This window comes from Cricetulus griseus (assembly GCF_003668045.3).
Source record: "Cricetulus griseus strain 17A/GY chromosome 1 unlocalized genomic scaffold, alternate assembly CriGri-PICRH-1.0 chr1_0, whole genome shotgun sequence".
Lineage (NCBI taxonomy): Eukaryota > Metazoa > Chordata > Mammalia > Rodentia > Cricetidae > Cricetulus > Cricetulus griseus.
In genome coordinates this window covers 264,149,396-264,167,584 of record NW_023276806.1, presented here as the reverse complement: position 1 = coordinate 264,167,584, position 18,189 = coordinate 264,149,396, and the positions used below count along the sequence as shown (strand labels likewise).

The following is an 18,189-nucleotide window of genomic DNA, read 5'->3' as shown; positions in this document are numbered from 1 at the left end:
ATAGTTCATTATGTGCTTCTGAAACAATAATAATATTGACTGTACCATGAATGTAGGATAAAACTTTAAGAGGATGGGAATTCATTGTATTTGAATAGAAGATAGTTTACAACCAGTAAGTGTTTGTAATAAATTATTGGCCAGTGGTGGGTAATCCTGCATGATAACTGCAGTACTGTCCCCAGTAACATTGTTGTATTCCCACCATCAGAGCTAAGCAGGTAAGCACTGGCCATATGTTAAATTTCCCCTAGGTCATTCAGACAGTATTTGTAGAAACAGTGAGAAATGAGGTGGCTTGACTCTGAGGGTTGACAAATCTGTTCTAGGCACAGTTCAGCTGCTAGGTAGAAGGATGTAACTAGTATCCTAGAATAGTACCCCATGATGGGAGGTGGCTTACAGTCTCATCAAGGGACACAGATTGAAATAAACATGTAAAGTATAGAACACATGAAGTTGTGGATGAGAAGTACAATAAAAAAATTAATAGTAGAAGTTGGAAAGATGAGGCATGGTGGAGAGAGGATATTTAAGATGGACAAAGCTCCCTAATGGTTATTCTGACAAAATAATGTTTAGAGAGAAAATTTGATGAGCCTGATAGTGATTAAAAAAAGTGGTGCATATATAAGAGGTGAAAGATAGATGATGTGTGTACATTTATTGTGCAGTTTGAATTTGGTTGGCTTGTGAGTTGATCCTTATTCTCATGTTAATTTTATCATTAATGAGCATATGTCTTCATAAAGAGTAAATGAACAAAATGCTATAATGTCTCTCATCCCTCAGAAGTTTATTGGTAAGTTTGTTAAAAGAAATAAAGTTAATGCCATTACTTCAGGATTTATAAAGAAAATAATTGTTTTGTTCCAGCAGAACTAGTTCTGTGGTTTTATTCATCAGCAAAATCCGATGATCATAATAGTACTTGAAACCTTATATGCTTGAATGTGGAATTAAACAATGAAATAACCATGATTATCTTCTCTTTTAAACCATGCCAATGTTGTCTTGTTCCCTAATTTATCATAGTGCAAAGAGAAAAAGTAATAGAACTAGGAATGGGTGGTCAAGCGTGTTGACAGTGCTCAGACCCTGACCAAAACTGTGCTTAAGAAAGATGTACTTTCTCCCCACAGCCACCAATGAACATACACTCCATCGTGGTGCAAGTCCAGTGTGTCAACAAGAAGGTGGGCACAGTTATCTATCATGAAGTACGCATTGTGGTGCGGGACAGGAATGACAACTCACCCACATTCAAGCATGAAAGCTACTATGCCACAGTGAATGAGGTCTGTGCCCTTGTGCTGATGTATGTGGTTAGCTTACATTATAAAACAATGTAATTCCATTATAATAATGACCCATGTGTCCTAGAAGTAATGGGAACGTAGTACAAGAACTAATATTTGGAAAAATTCATTCTAGTAACTTACAATAGCATTCCAGAAATTCAGGTTGCTACAGAAAAATGAAAATTACTTTTTTATATATAAATTGAATATATTGAGAGAATTCAAGGCATGCTACTGACATTTATGTTTATTGAAAAGCATTGGGCAAAATGTCTTCATATTTGTGAAATGATCTCATGAGACTTCAGAAGAAATTATTTTTGTGAGACTATTTATTTAGAGTTATTGACTAATATTTAATAATAATAATAATAATTTATTGCTTTATTTTTGTTTTAAAATATTCTTACTCCATAGGTCATACAGCATCCTCTGGCTTCAAACTCCAAGCTCTTGGTGATCCTTCTCCCTCACCTTCTCAAATCTCAAATTATAACAGTGACCCCATTAGCAGCTTGTTATACTTTAAAATTCAATTCTACGATACCCAGAATCTTCAAACAGAAACCACAACCACACAACTGCATTTTTTTATTTCATTTTATTTTTATTACAAATTCTTATATGAAAACCATGACAATGTTTTGAAAAAATCTTAAAAGTATTATTATTGTTTTTATTAAAAAATTAGTTTTTGTCTTATTTTTCTCTTTTCCCAAATATCCCTATGATTTTTTAAGTAATGGATCCTCTGTTAATTTCATGTTAGACATTAAGCTATAAAACACTTGCAAAGTAACTATAATATTGTTTTCAATATTCAATATGGACACATATAACATTGTTTTAAGTTGCTATAAAAACTACCCTTGATGTATAAGACTATTCTTACCTTCAAAATGTTTTCCTTTTTAAAATACATACATACTTTATAGGAAGCCATCAGCATATTTTGGATATAAACACAAATTTCTTACTTTCAGCTCAGCAATCCCTAAAGCAATTAAGGTATGTTTTGTTTGTACAAAAACTTCTGTTTGTAAACACTGTGTAAAATTAAATAACAAATTATGAAATAATATCACTTTAAAATGTTTGACCATTAAATGTTCATTATGTTGTCAGGAGGCCATTCTGTCTTTGAAACCCTTCTATCAGCTCTTGCAGTAACCATAGTTTCTGACTACTACCCGTGTCTCTGTCTCCAAGTTAATTTTAAGTATTTTCTTTTTCAATATCTGAAGTACAACATTGGAATTAGAGTTTGCCCTGTTTGATTGGTAACTTGGATGATAGAAACTGATAGGCAAATTATCTCAGGCAAAGCTCTAGATTAGGCAAAAATCTGTTTTTAGTTCACATTCATTTTCTTCCAACTTTGTCTATTGTTCATTTTTCTTTCTGAAACTTAAAATGCTCTTAATTTGATTTTTAAAGCATTCTGCATTTCCCGATTACTTTCCCTCTCTCCCACAATCTTTCAGCTGTCTTGTTGAAGAATAATGCTTCTCAGATACCAGTTCCCACATGTCAATCTGCTGCTCAGAGGCTGCTTCATTTCACATTATCATCAGGGAAAAGGCCAGTTCCTTTAGCGCATCTTCAAGGCCCACACAGCCTCATCATTTGTCAATGCTCTTCTCATTCTGCATTTAGACTAATGATGCCTCACCTTGTTCCAACCGACTTCCTGGTGTCCCACAGGCATCTCCTCTGCCAGGTTTATGTTCTGTCCTATGAGCTCTTCCTCCTCTGTCATCTAAAATGAGCTCAGGATCTATTCTCCAGAAATCATGTTCTCCTAGATGATCCATGCTTCTTGATCATTGATCTCTTTGGACCCTAAACTCACATAGCATCTGTATAACTGAGTGATGTAAAATAGGAACATGTGACATTTTTTTGCCCCTTGTTTTCGACAACCCCGTTTCTTCTACAAAGCTGTTCAGTGCTTTGTGTGTGACAGGCAGCTGAGGTAGGCCTGATCCACTGACCCCATATTTGATTGTATAGAGTGTAATTGATGGTCACATCCACAAAATCCTCACTATGTTAAGACATAAAATCTTAACATGTACTTTCCACAATGAAATAAAACTAGTAATCAAAAATAAAACATGGGAAAATGGAAAATATATGGCCTTTAGAAGAAGGACTCCTCCTTCATTTGCTTCTCGTGGACCAGAGACAGGACTTTGAATCAAACCATTCCACAGGGGAAAGCAGAAGTCCCTGAATCTTTACATAGACAGATCCCAAATGTTTCCCATTTCTTCTGTACAAGCAGCATTTATCCATAGAAACAGCCTGTGTGCATGAAGCTGGTAATGGCTTGGATGCAAAGTCACCTTAAAGACATAGAAGAACAAGAAGAAAAGAGTAAACAGCTTCAAAATGTCAGTAAAGGCTGAGATGTGTGGAAAGGAGCAAGTGTGGACACATGGGGTTACATCAAAGAAAGAGCATCCACAAAGTGAAATGAGACAACAGAGAAGATAAGGAAAGAATTTGAAAGCTGCCTGTCACAGAGGGGCTCCTGAACGGAGAAGGGGGGGTGGACATGATCTCTCACTCCTAACCAAGAAGCTTTCTGCATTTGACACCCACTTGCCAAGGAAAAGAATTAGTTTTCTTTAATAGAGACTCACTGAGTATATTAACTACACCTGAGGGTAGGCCCCATACCAACCAGTAGATGACCAGCACAAAGTGAACTCAATGGTATTTTTGTTAACTTTTTGTCTCATGTTGCCTTATTTGGGCAGTTTTGCCTTACTGGACTTTTGCTTCTATATTATGGTTCCCAACCTTGTAGTTTTATGGGCTTTGTTTATGTCTCTCTGTGTTTCTTCTGTTTTTCCTCTGCTTTTGCTTTTAATTTTTTTATTTGCTTTCCAGAGAGAGAGAGAGAGAGAGAGAGAGAGAGAGAGAGAGAGAGGGTATGGAGTTCAATGGGTAGGAGGGGTAAGGAGGAGGAGAAACTGTGATCAGAATATAGTGTATGAAAAATAATTTTAAATTTAAAAAGAGTGAAAAAACTAACTAATGAGGAATCAAGTTACATAATCTAAGAGGAGCTCAGAAATTTAATGCCAAATAATAATGATAACAATGAAAAACTGAAACTTGGGGAAAGCATCAACAGATATTTCCCAAGAAAAAATATAAAGGTAACCAATAAGAATATAAAAATGTTGTTCAAAACTATTACTTTTCAATAACATATAAAATCATAATGTGATATATCTAATTATAATGACTGTTGTCAAAAGGATGAGAAATTATATGGTCATCAGAAGGTGAGGAAGAGAAAATGTGTACAATATTGGCGGGAATGAAAGTTATTAAATCCCTCACGGAAATCAGTATAGAAAACCCACAGAACAAGTAAAAATAGAATGATGGTAGGATTAGGCTGGTCAAGATTGAGTTTGTAGCATACAGAAATGAAATTAGTGGATCAAAGAGATACCTATCCCCAGTGTTTACTCTGACAAACTCACTACAGACAAAGTGAGAAATCAACTGATGTATTATCCATGCATAATTGGAAAAACAATAGATGGTTTCCAGACAAAACAAGTATTATCCAATCATAAGTAATGAAACCCTGTAATTTACAGCAAAATAGAGTGAAATAAGCCAGGCATAGAAAGAGATATACAACAAAACCTTCTTCATTAATGGAAGATGAAAACTTGGTATCCATGAAAATGGAGAATGGAACCATCACAATTAGATCTAGAAAGATGGAGGGAGAAGAAAAGGAGCTAGTGTAACCAGTACAAGGAGGAATATATTGCAGTGGCAGAAAATCATTATAATTCATTCTATAAAAAATACAGAAGAGAGGACCTCAAAGTTTCCTACCACAAAGAAGTGGCAAGTTGCTAAACAGACTGAGGGTCTAATTACTATGGTCTGAGCATTAAACATTATATATACACGTATATGTGCACATACATATGTGATATATAAATGCTGGCTATTCTGGACTCTGAATACATGTGTACACTTAATGTTTGCCTGTCTGGAGTCAGAGAAAGATAGAGGAAGAAGACAGGAGAGAAATGAGGTGGAAGAGATTAAGAAAAGATGGCATAAGAAGTCCAGAGTAACCCTTACTTGCTGTAGAGTTGACATAACAGAAGCCCTAGTGGAGATACAGTCTGATTGCTGGGAAGAAACCTACACAGGGAGCACCAAGGAATTACATTCCTCAGTTCTAAAGGGCAAAGTTAGCCAACTAATTGAGGCCATATTAGATGATCTTGAAAGTGTATTCTTTCCCAGATTCTTTGGAGAAAAACCTGAAATGACACATTGCTTAGTTTTCACCTTTTTGTAACTTGTCATCCTAACTAGCATAACTACATAAAAAATAAATTCTATTTAGGATTCTAAATTTGTTATGTTTTGTTAGAGAAGATCTAGAAATTAGTGTATAAATTATCTCTATAATGGCTTAAAAATATAGGAAAAAGAATCATGAAGAAACTAGAAGATTTAAGCAAAGAAGTTAGCAATTTTTCCTGGTAGACTCATATATAATATTTTATTTAGTGAGCACAGGACTCAAAGCTTTTAAGGATATAAAATATGCCAAGAATTCACCAAATGCTGGTGTCTATGGATCTATAAACACATCACAAATGACTGAAATCAAAATATGTTATACAAAATATGTTATACAAAACAAAATATGATATAAAACCTTATATTTGTGCTTAAAAATCAATGAAAACAGATGACAAATTCCACATAAGATTTAGAAAATAACATAAAAGTCACTATTCACACTAAATATTATAGACTGTTCAGAAAATGAACATAACTGCATATGAATTATTAGTTTAAAGTGAATTTACCAAATGTACTGGATAGAAATTCAATGTTTTAAAAATATTTTTGTAATCAAACAACAAATGGATAGTGAACTTTTCCATGAATGAAGCCCCATGGCTTTGGAATAGGTATTGTAAGTGTATGAAGTTCTCTGAGATGCATAAGTTCAAATCTGGGCAAGTGTTTGACTTGTTTCCTTAAATCAACTTGTGATTTTTTTGTTTGTGAGCTCATTAGAATAAAGTGACCATGAGTTACTGATCACAGTATCTACTAACATGGAATTTTAGTTGCACTTATACTTATTCTTAATTAGATTATGCTAATTACAATCACCATTTTCAGCAAAGTTAGGGAATCACTATAATGTTCCTACATTGTTAGTCTTGAGAACATTGGACCAAATGCTTTGATAATCTTCTGGTGCCTATATAAAACTAATCAGGGATAGGTTCTCTATGAATCAACAGTTCTGTTTGTTTTTACCCATCTAAAATAAATCAATAACATATCCACCAGAAGTTTATATAGAAAGTCCAGTATAGATTTTACATAGGAACTACAATTGTAACCAGTCAGGGTAGTCAATGATAATAAAGTTGTTTATAATTGTTGCATTTTTATTTTCAAACATAGTTTTGTTTTATTCTATGTGCTTCAAATCATCATGTGAATTTTGAAGTATACTCAAGAATACATCATCAGATTACAGGAATACACACAGTGAGTTGAAACTGGAAATAATGAAAAACACAGAGTTGTGTCTTGAATGATTTCTAACCAATTAGTTCATAATTAGTAGGGCTCTTCACTGAAGTATTTGAAAAGTTTATGCATGGCAAAGTTTAAAAGAAACAAATACATTATATAATTATAAACAGCAATGACAATAAAACACATTTTTTTTCATACTGGGACATCACCAGGAACATTGTGATATATAGTAACTCTGTGTGTTTATTCACCACTGGTTTTTACACCACTGGAGAATGTTTACTGTACTTCTCGTGTCCTAGAAAGCTTGAGGTCATATTGATGAGGCAGCATTTATATGACTCCCCTTTAGCCAAATGTCTGTTTTTCTTCGGAAGTTTTCTATAAAACGCACTGCAAAGCTCGATACAAAGTATCCAAGGAAGTTCACAGTCAATTTAAAAAACTGTGTTTAATCAATTTCTAATGCTTTCTTTACTGAATAACAACTCTTTAAAAGCTACTTCATAACTCTGAATCTAGGATGCCACTTACAATTTAAGGAAATCAATTTGAGACTTTAAAATAACCTCATGTTTTCTGAATAAACAAATTATATTGCAAATATGACATCACAAGTCCACTACAAATTATGCCTTAGATAACACCATAAATGTTCAGAAGACCAATTTTTAATGTTACTTCCTAATATTTTTAATACAGTTACTATAGACTACTTCCCATTTTAGTAGCTTCATCTCTTTTGATGTTAAGTGGAATAATGTCAGCAATAGAATTGTACTAAGTACTGACACTGAAATGCACTGCTGGCAAAGAGATTTCAATTTTAATTCTGTAAAACAGCCCACTTAAAACCTCTGACTATCTACACATAATCTCAAACCTTGTGTCCTCATAGTTTCATATGACAGCTTAGGATGGAGGAACAGAGATATGTCCTCAAGGTTCACACGATCTCTCTGTTATCAGGTGGTAAATGAAAGTCAGAAGCCAAGCAGTCGCTCTTGAAAATGTGGAACTTCACCACCATAATGTATAAACCCACGATGTAAAAAAAAAAAAAAAAAAAAAAGACAAGGCTTCAGTATCTAGGAAAATACCAATAATAAAATTAAATACATGCTGCTTCTCCATGTCTTCAAATTATGTTTTTTGAAAGTCTAAGGAGTGGATAATTAACATCATTTGTATCAGTAATTACTCATATTAACTTCACAATTGGATAAGAGAATCATATTGTAACTAAATGGCTGTAAGAAAAGAGCTGTTGGAATCCTTATGGCATGGGGGTCCAGTTTCAGAATGAATGCTTACCGTCTATAAACAAAGAAAGTGGGTTACTTTCTAAGAGACTTGGGTCCTTTTATCAGAAAGTAAGCAAGGCATTTTAGGTAGGGAACCAAGGACCTTACATTGAATCCCACTGATGGGTAGGGGGCTATGACAGCAAACTCCCCCCCACATACAGTATTCTCTACCTTCACTCAAGCACACATCCAAAATTAAATTAATCAAAATTAAGTTATCAAAATTAAATATGTACCAATGAAACTTTATCATGAAATTATTAAGTTTTCTTATTACTACCATATTTGTGTTAAGATAATTCTAGATCCCAAGACTTATAATTATATTGCTAATAATTCTGTTTTCTAAAACTGAAGAAAACTGGCTAGCACAGCATGATACCCAAATAGGATAAAAACAGTTGTAACCTGTGTAACACCAAGACTAACATAATTTAAACCACTGTGTTTGCAGATATTCATTTTATGTAGTTTTCTCTTAAAATGAACACATTTTCCCATTCTTTTCAAACTTTACCAGGATTCTCCCTTCAGTGCATCATAGCAGCAACTAAAATGAATTATTTATGATAAGCTGACTGTAGAGTACAGAGTAGAGTATAGGATGATGACGGCACAGCATTAAAGGCAGTTGGTTATAAGGACAAGTTTATCAGATACAACATATATTTGGTAATTATATGTACTATAATTTTAATCACCATTTCTATAGAATGCCATACCATCACGGAGGTGTCTATGCAGTAATGAAAGGGCCTGTTTATCAATATGAGCATTGTGTAGCTGTTGGCATTTGATAGAAGGCTTTTTGTCTTTGAATTGGGAGATACCGTTGCTTAATTGGATACCTTGTTTAGCCTTACATGCAGCTTTGTTTATTCATGTCAGTATGGCTGATCACACCCTTCAATACTGGCTCTTACACCAGTGATTATAATATTCTTTCTTATTCTTTTCTATCTTTGTTTTCTTTTTTGATATTTTTGAAACAACACAACATTTCTCCCTTCTTTTTCTCCTTCCAAAGCCTTCCATATACCTCTCCTTGTTCTCTTTCCAATTCATGGCACTTTTGATTACTAATTGCATTCATATAATATTCCTTTTAAAGGGGTCCTAAAATTTTGATCTTCTTTTTTATTAAAGCCTTCCTTGAGAAATGTTAATGTTTTGGTTTCTCCAAGACACATAGGATGACTAAGAACTGTCTTGGACCACTAAGTGTGTCCAACAGCAGGGTGTGAGATTATTGTCTTATACCAAGCTAACATTAAAAAACCACAAAACTGAACCACAAAAATAATTGCAAAAATATCCTCAGAGTGTCTTAAGTAAATTTATGTTTCCATTGCCTCCTCAGTTACATTTAGTAGACTGTATAATAGTTAAAACATTTTAATGGTTCTATCTACCTGTAGGAACCAGCTACTGAATTTCAGTCAAGTTAAGCCACACACAGAAAGAAAAGGTTTTGGAACATTCCTCTTTTTCTTTTACTTTTCTTCTCTCACTTTCAAAGATAGTTTGTTTGGTTTAGTGATAAATAGTTATGATTTGCTATGTATGATAATTATAAAATAAATTAACATAAAGCTCTATTACTTGGGAAGTTAATTTTGTAACAATATTGTAATATCTTAGATTTTGTTCTGACAAAAAATATAATGGAAATGCTTTATTGTCGTGCTTTATAAGAACAATTTATACATAAATGCTATTTTAAGGAGTTGAAAAGCCATCATACGAGTTCTTGTATTAGTAGCTTCTTAAATATTTATGGTTCATTCTTAACAACTAAAATATGTACCCATTATTATTAACCCAAATCTAACTATTTACACATCCTTAGTTTTTCTTTAAAACCAGAATCCTCAATATCCCCATGTATGAACTTCATTATTTTAGTGCCTTTGTTTCTTTTTTCATACTTAGACCATGGAAAGTTTTCATGTGATGACCTTGAGAAAGATTGGTCAGACAACCATCCCTCTAATAGATAAAAGGTGACATACATTCTTATGATACAGTAAATATGTAGCAATAAATGCTTATCTACATATATTCTGTAGCTGAATATATAGAAGCTGGTAATTTCTGTCATTTACAATCATTTGTCAAATGTTCCATAGAAATATGCAGCTATTTATATTAGGGAAGAGTAAGCTGCATATATGAAGCCCATGAAGCTCACCCCGTGTCAGTGTGGATTTCCTGAAAAAGAAAGCATAGTCTGCTTGTATGTTTTACACACAGGAAACACACTAATTCCAGTCCAGATCTGAAGCAGAAAGAGACCCTGCCCAGCTCAGTGACAGAGTAAAGAAGTTCTTACGCCTTCCTCTTACTCATGGCTGCTGCTGCTTGAAAGAGGCCGATCACAGTGGGCAGGACATTTGAGACATGTTATCACTCTACAGTTCTACTGATACTCTCACTCAGAAACCTCTTGTATAAATATGCAGAATTATGTTTAGTCTGGCCACCCCGTGGTTCAAGATAATGTAATATAGATATCCATGCCATTCAAATGCGGAAGATTAGTCAGAAGATGGAGGATTTGTTGATTGGACAGGGAACATCCCTAACTTTCAAGAGTAAAAGTCAACAATGTGCTGCTCATGGCCTTCTGCTGGGATTTCCTTGAGACTGCACGCAATGTCTGTCTAATGCCATGAATCGCACAGATTATATTGCTAACTGGGAAACAACTGTGTGTCAGTCTGATTGACTGACATACACTCATGCTTTGCGAGATGACATTGCCATGTTGATGCTCATCTCTTAGTGAATACAGAGTGCCCTCTACGTTTGGTAACATGTTTTGTCATTAAGCTACATGACGCTTCAGATTTTTCTAGTTTTGGAAAACACATGTAAGCCAGTGGGTAAAGATGGTTTCAGAAGCACAGGCTGTCTAGTCACATTGCATCACTCAGGAAGAAGGGAGAAGCCTCAAAGGCAGACCCAAGTGACCTACCTTCTCCCAAGAGGATCCTCCTTGTAAATATTCCACAACAATACCAAATGTAACACCACTATCCAATACCACCATATCAACACATGGTGCACTTTCCACATTCAAAACACAATACAATTGTTACCTGTTAATGTGTGTGTGTGTGTGTGTGTGTGTGTGTGTGTGTGTGTGTGTGTGTATATAATAGATATTTATTTCAGGACATTGCTGATCCTATATAGTCTTTAAAATTGTATTGTGAAGAAAATATAGCAAATAAAATTGCTTAGTTAAGCCGGGCGTTGGTGGCGCATGCCTTTAATCCCAGCACTCGGGAGGCAGAGGCAGGCGGATCTCTGTGAGTTCGAGGCCAGCCCGGTCTCCAGAGCAAGTGCCAGGATAGGCTCCAAAGCTACACAGAGAAACCCTGTCTCAAAAAAAACAAAAAAAAATTGCTTAGTTAGTACAGTATACATAGCAGTAACGCCTGGTATTTAACTACTGGGCAGGGCTGTCTTGCTCAGTTTAATGTTTCTTTACTAGTTTCAATAATCCAAAGCCAGACAGTTTTAATAGAATGTTCTTACATATAATCCCCACTGTGACATCAATTTACTTCTTATGTTGCACTGGGCTCCTATTCCTTAGAACCATTTCTGTATTTTGGAGTTTTGAAGTGGCATTTTTATTAAGTTGGTGTTATTGATTTTTCCTTTTTGCTTTTTGCATTTGTTTTATAGCAAGTGGACACTTCCAGCATGTTGTACCTTTGTGGGTAAATAGGATATTTGTATCAAAATTGCTTTTTGCAGTCTCTGCTGTAATCTGCTGCAGCAAGCCAGCAGTTCTGAAAAGTTCTTTAAAAAATCGCTGTTTTCACACCACAGTTTGCTTGCAAAAATGAAATCGACAGACTAGAGGACATATTTTTGAGAGACACCAGGAAAGAAGATTCTAATATCAGCACTACACCAGGAGTATAAAATCCCAGAGTCCACTAAGACACACATTCTGATGAATACTTTACATACATTTGACATTTAATCTTTTCATCTTGATGTTAGGAAACCAAGAAGAAAAAGTTGAATTGATCTAAACAGAGAGGAAAGACATATTGAACAAGAATAACTTCATTATGATTTTTTGTTATCTGTTCAAATCCTTATTAATTTCTTCTGTACAATGATCAATACCAGTTATCCGTCCTCAGCAATCAACAGCACTTGTTTCATTGTATTCCTCATTCAGTGATGTTATTGTGAAGCAAATCCTAAACATCATTATCATTTCACATGTAATCATTTTGATATTTATATTGCTACTAAATGATGAAGGCTTTATATATAAGAACACTTTTGAAATATTACCAAGATGTCACAAATGAATGGCTTATATCATTTACTTCAGGGATCTTTCCAAAGTAAAGTCAGGGGAACAGGTCCAGATCTGTCAAGCCATCCCCTCTATAGGGAAGGAACTCTCTTGTAAATGGTAGTCTAACATCTTCACCCTTATTGGTTTTGCCAATGTAAACTGGGTTTCACATTGCACATTCCTTTTATGTCCTGGCTTCACCATTATGTTGCTGGTCCGTCCATCTGCACTGATCCTGAAGCAACACAGTGAGCAGTGGTCTGAAAGTTGTTCACCTCACACTTAGCTGACTTTTTGAAGTACTGAGGGTTGATGAAGGGCATTTGTATTCCTAACAACTGTTCTATCGTAGAGATGTATCTCCATTCCTTGACATTCATTTTTTTTCTTTCAACACTTATCTATGTATACTCTCATATGTGGCATGAGGGTACATATGGTTATATTCCTGTTTGGCAAATACTAAATCATTTAAAGAGGAAACTGCAAGCAATAGGATATGCATGAATTTTCTAAGGAAATATTTTCAAAGTGGTTAGGAAAATTTGTTTCCACTGAAGAACAACAGCATGCACCGTGCTCCACCTTCTGGGGAAAATTGGTATTTTATCTGTTTCTTTTCTTTTTTTTTTAATTAAAATTTTACATACCAACCCCAATTCCCTCTCCTCACACCCCCCCCCCCGCTGTCCTGCCCCCAATCCACTCCTCAGAGGGGGTGAGGCCTTCCTTGGAGAGTCAACAAAGTCTGGCATACCAAGTTGAAGCCGGATGGAGCCCCTCCCCAATGTATCAAGGCTGCACAAGGTACTCCACAGTCTGAAATGGACTCTTAAAAGCCAGTTCATGCAGCAAGGATAGGTCCTTGTTCCATTGCCAGTCACACACCCCCCATATTAGTCAAGCTGGTTAAAATAGACATGTTTTATTGACATTTTAATATTTCCTGTTGCTAGTTAAAAAGAAATGTTCTAAATTTTGTATGACTATTATGATGTTTTATGACTATCCTATCTTAGGGTCTGCCATTCTCTACTGAATTATGAATTCTACTGTTGCTGAGTAGAACGTATATTCATTGGTGTTGGGTAGAGCATTCTGTACATATTTGTTGGGTCCACTCAATGTAAGATGTCATTTAATTCTGAGGTTTCTTTTTATGTTTTGTCCAGATGACCTCTCTATTGGAGAAATATCTACTGGGGTGTTGAAATCACCTAGTATTATTGAGTGTCTGTTAATCCTCGTCTTTAATTCGGTTACTGTGCCTTTTAGGGAATAGGGTGTACTCTTGGCCATGTTAGTTTTGCAACTTGGCCTGGGCACTTGCACTTTTTTCTTTGGTTGTGTTTTGATATGATCCCCTGGCTTTCCTGAGACTAGGCAAGTTCGTGAGCTGAGTGACCCGGAGGCTGGAGCTAGGTCTGTGGTTACAGAGATGGCATTGGCAAAGGGAAAGATGGGTGATGAAAGGAGAGTCTCACCGGTCAAAGATGGCTCTTGAGAAAATGTTCAACAGTCATTCATTTGCACCTGGGTCTGTGTGGAGATGGTCAGAGTCAGGGAAAACACGGAGGAGGATGGGGGGAAATGCAGAAGGGAGAGATCAACTTAGGCAACAAAGCTCACCCTGGAGCAAAGAAGGTTCATGGGTCCTTGTTTGGGACTAGGCTTCTGAGTTTGCCGATCATAATGGGATGGAGAGAAAGGGGTGAGAGAAGAAGAGAGTTCCCAGGTAAGATTTACTGGCTAGTTTTGTGTGTCAATTTGACCCAAGCTAGAGTCATCAGAGAGGAAGGAGCCTCAGCTGAGGAAATGCCTCCATAAGATCCAGCTGTAAGGCTATAAGGCGTTTTCTCAATTAGTGATCAGTGAAAGGAAGGGTGGTGCCTTCCCTGGGTTACTGGTTCTGAGTTCTGTGAAAAAGCAGACTGAGCAATCCTTCAGAAGCAAGCCAGTAAGCAGCACCCCTCCATGGCCTCAATGTTAGCTTCTGCTTCAGGGATCCTGCCCTGTTTGAGTTCCTGTCCTGACATCCTTCAGTGATGAACAGCAGCGTGGGAATGTGAGCCAAATAACCCCTTTTCTTCCCAACTTGCTTTTTGGTCATGGTCTCTTCACAGGTAAATAAGGGTTGGTTCCCAGCTGCAGGTGGCGGTGTGCTGTGTGGGGGAGGGGCAGGGCAGGGAAGGGAAGAAGCTAACCTCAGGAAAAGACTTAGGCTTGCACAGGGTTCTGCAGCCCCAGCCTCTGAAATCTTATACTTGCTCCCGTGCTACATGCCATTGTCTGTACAGTTCACTGAGTGTTCCGTTCCCCTGCCCCCCACATTTTGTGATGATTTGTTGGTGATTTTGTTGTTTTAAGTGTTGGTTGTTGTCCTGTGCTTCCCACTGTCCCCCAAGCCAAAGAAGATAGAATGAGGCTCACAGAGAAAATGGGGATGTAACATCAATTGCATTCAAACAGGGTTTGTGTTGTCACTACATTAGTGAATCAAAGTTACATATTAAATTTCTTTATACCTAGGTGGGTAAAAAAAGACTTTATATTAGCTAACTAGATAAACGTGTGTGAGCAGAGACTTACAGACTTGTCCTATATTGCTTGGGTCTCCAGAGTTATTGTTCATTAATTCAGCATTCATGGTAATTTTAAGCAACTTAAGACCCAGGTATAATGAAATACCAACTGTCCAAAAATGTAAATCAAGCAATAAACACGATGATTCTCTGGGGGAAATCAAGTGAGATTAGTGAAGGCAAATATTCTCTTTGAGACTCTTGATCAAAATCAATTAAGTTGGCAAAAGGAGCTGTGTGTCATATGATACCTGCACAATAAACAGAGTAACTAATATTATATTTACAATCTAATGCCTCTTACTGTTCATTAAATAAGGCAATTGCTTAACTATTAAGAAAAAATAACTTTACAAATCAAAACAAAGTCTTCTGCCAGCCATAGCATATGGAAACAGTGATCTTTTTAATTAAATAAATAACATATGTATTAACAAAATTGCACCTACTGATGCACTCCTGCCTGAGTTTTACACACATGTACCAATTACTTACATTTCAATTAGTCTAAACTTGCCTGTCACCTGAGGCATTGATCGTTCATTTATTCAAGAAACCTTTTCACTATTGAAACTTCATAAACTGTTTTACTTTCTGGTTAGTTCTTTTCTTTTCTTTTTTTCTTTTTCTTTCTTTTTTTTTTTTTGTTGTTGTTTGTTTGCATCTTGGGAGCCTTTCCTGGTATTCACTTTATAGACCATGCTAGTCTTGAACTCACAGAGATGCCCCTGCCTCTGTCTCCCCAGGGCTGGGATTAAAGATGTGTGCCACCACCATCAGGCTTGGGTAGTGATTTTCTATAGCTTTTGACTTTCAATTAATCTGTATTGTTTATGAACCTTAAGATAGCTGTGTAAATGATTCATGGGGAAGAAACAAACTAAATAAGGAAATGGCACCCTCAGGTATTTGCCCAGGTTGGTCTTACTATGTAGGGCTCTTCAAAACCCAAATTAAAACGTACATATTGAAATATAAAAAGATCTAGAACATACTTATTTGTGTAGTTGATGTGCCCCAAAACTATGAATGCCACACAGTGTAGACTACAAAAGAGCAGGTAGTATTTGTTGCTGTTATGTTTCTCTGTATAACAGCCCTGGCTGTCCTAGAACTCGCTCTGTAGACCAGGCTGTCCTCAAACTCACAAAGATCAGCCTGCCTCTGCCTCCCGATTGCTGGGATTAAAGGCACAAGCTACTATGCCCGGCAAGAGCAGGCAGTCTTGGGGGGTCCCACTCCCACAACATACTCAGGAGTTTACAAAGTAGCATCCATTGTGCCTCAGTAAGAGAAGTTCACATGAAGATATGCTTACTCGTTCACCCCCAGATGGCACATGTACAGAGGCAAGCTTGCAGACATACAAAAATAGTTCTAGTACAGGAATATGTCATGGGAATATGCTTGCATGTTCCTACCTACAGGCCACATGTACACGGGCATGTAGGTGCAAAGATACAAGCAATATTACAAAAAAATATTAAATGTTTAGTCTACTAATTTTACATTTATTTTTGTCTTTTTCTTCTTTTCATGTGCATGGATATGGGGTGTGTGTGTGTGTGTGTGTGTGTGTGTGTGTGTGTGTATGTGTGTATGTGCCTATGGAGGTCTAAAGCTGGAATCCACAATATTCTTAGATTGTTCTCTGCCTTATTGAGGCAGACTCTCTCAATCAAATCCAGAGACTACCTAGACTTTGAGGCAACTCTTCCAATCAAACCCAGAAACCACCTAGAATATTTCTTTTGTCAGCTTGTTGGAATCCCCTCCTCTGTCTTCTGAGACTGGAATAAAGAGGTCACTGCAACACCTTCAGGGTATTTACCTGGACTCTGAGTACCCAAGACCCTGTCCTCTTGCTTGAGTGGCAAGCCCTTAACCATTGAGCCATTTCCTTAGCCCTAAAGTCTATTAATTTTTTAAAAATAGCACATCTTGCCACTTTGTTCTATTTGTTTGTGTTTAGAGCAGATATTGATTGGCATATGTTCAGTGAGAGCCTCCAAACCTTATTCACAGATATTCCTCTTCTAGCAGCTTCAAACATGAGTGGGACAGGTCTGTCGCCAGCAGATCATAAAGAACCATGCTCTACTGTGTGTATGAATTCATACGTGTGCATGTTAGTGTGCTATAACTATAAAACTGAGCAAGAACCATCTGCATTAAGATGTTTACTATAAACACACAAACAGGGAACAGAGCCAAGCTCCCTCAGCTATACAATGCTGAGCTCTGGGATTACCTGGCTGTGCCTAAACCTGCCCCTCCTCTACACTGAGAAACCAAAACTACAAACATTCGGGAAGCTGGAGATCAAATGAATTCTGACTTAAGTATAAACAGAGACAGTAGCATGTAGAGAATAAAATGGCAAGATCTTCTGTTACACGGCAGCTTGCAATCTCGTTTTCAAGGACTTAAATCCCTTTCTAATATTAGCTTAAAATGTTGCTCAGATACATCTTCTATGACTCTGTATAGCAATCATAGCCCCTTTCTCTGTTGATAGACTAAGCCATTGTTTCTCCCTCTTTTCCTTTCAAAAACAAGCTTATTTAAGTTTCTTGTAGAGTGGTATTTCTGCTGAATTTCTAAAATAAAGCTAAATATGACCAAATATAATCTGCTGTGAAAGATACATATGACACCAAATCCTGAACTAAAATCATAAAAATCATAAATAAATAACACTAATCTCTGGGATAACTTTACAATTACAAAAACAAATGAATACATTTTCTTTCCCATAGTTGAAATTTGATGATTTGGGGCTTTGTCACTAAGTGTATTGTTCTTAAGATAGCCAGAGAAATATAAAGGAAGGTTTATGCTAGAGGAGTAGATTTTATTATCAGAGTGGCTATTTGTTAACCTACAATTTGCATGTCTCACCAACCTGCTGCATCTTGTGACTCTCTGAAATTGTTTCTTCTTTTAAAATAAAAAGCCCAACCTCAATGTAAGTTGTAGCTTGTGAAATATCTTAATGCATTAACGTTTCTGCAAAAGAAAACAGATGCATTTTTCTCCACAGGAGCTGAGATGCTAATGGAAGCAAAATGGTCCAAGTGGACTTTTCAACTTTCTCTTTCTTTATCCAA

At 36.3% G+C, this 18,189-nt stretch overlaps 1 protein-coding gene across 5 annotated transcripts in view; it reads left to right on the top strand.

Annotated features, from left to right (window-relative positions):
• The window catches only part of Pcdh15 (protocadherin related 15), a 678,164-nt gene that overhangs the window by 293,689 nt on the left and 366,286 nt on the right, over positions 1-18,189 (top strand). For all 5 annotated transcript variants that reach the window (XM_027394186.2, XM_027394188.2, XM_027394187.2 and 2 more), the window contains one exon: positions 1,143-1,298. In XM_027394186.2, coding sequence (XP_027249987.1) covers positions 1,143-1,298 — 156 coding nt within the window. The remainder of the gene's footprint in view (positions 1-1,142; positions 1,299-18,189) is intronic.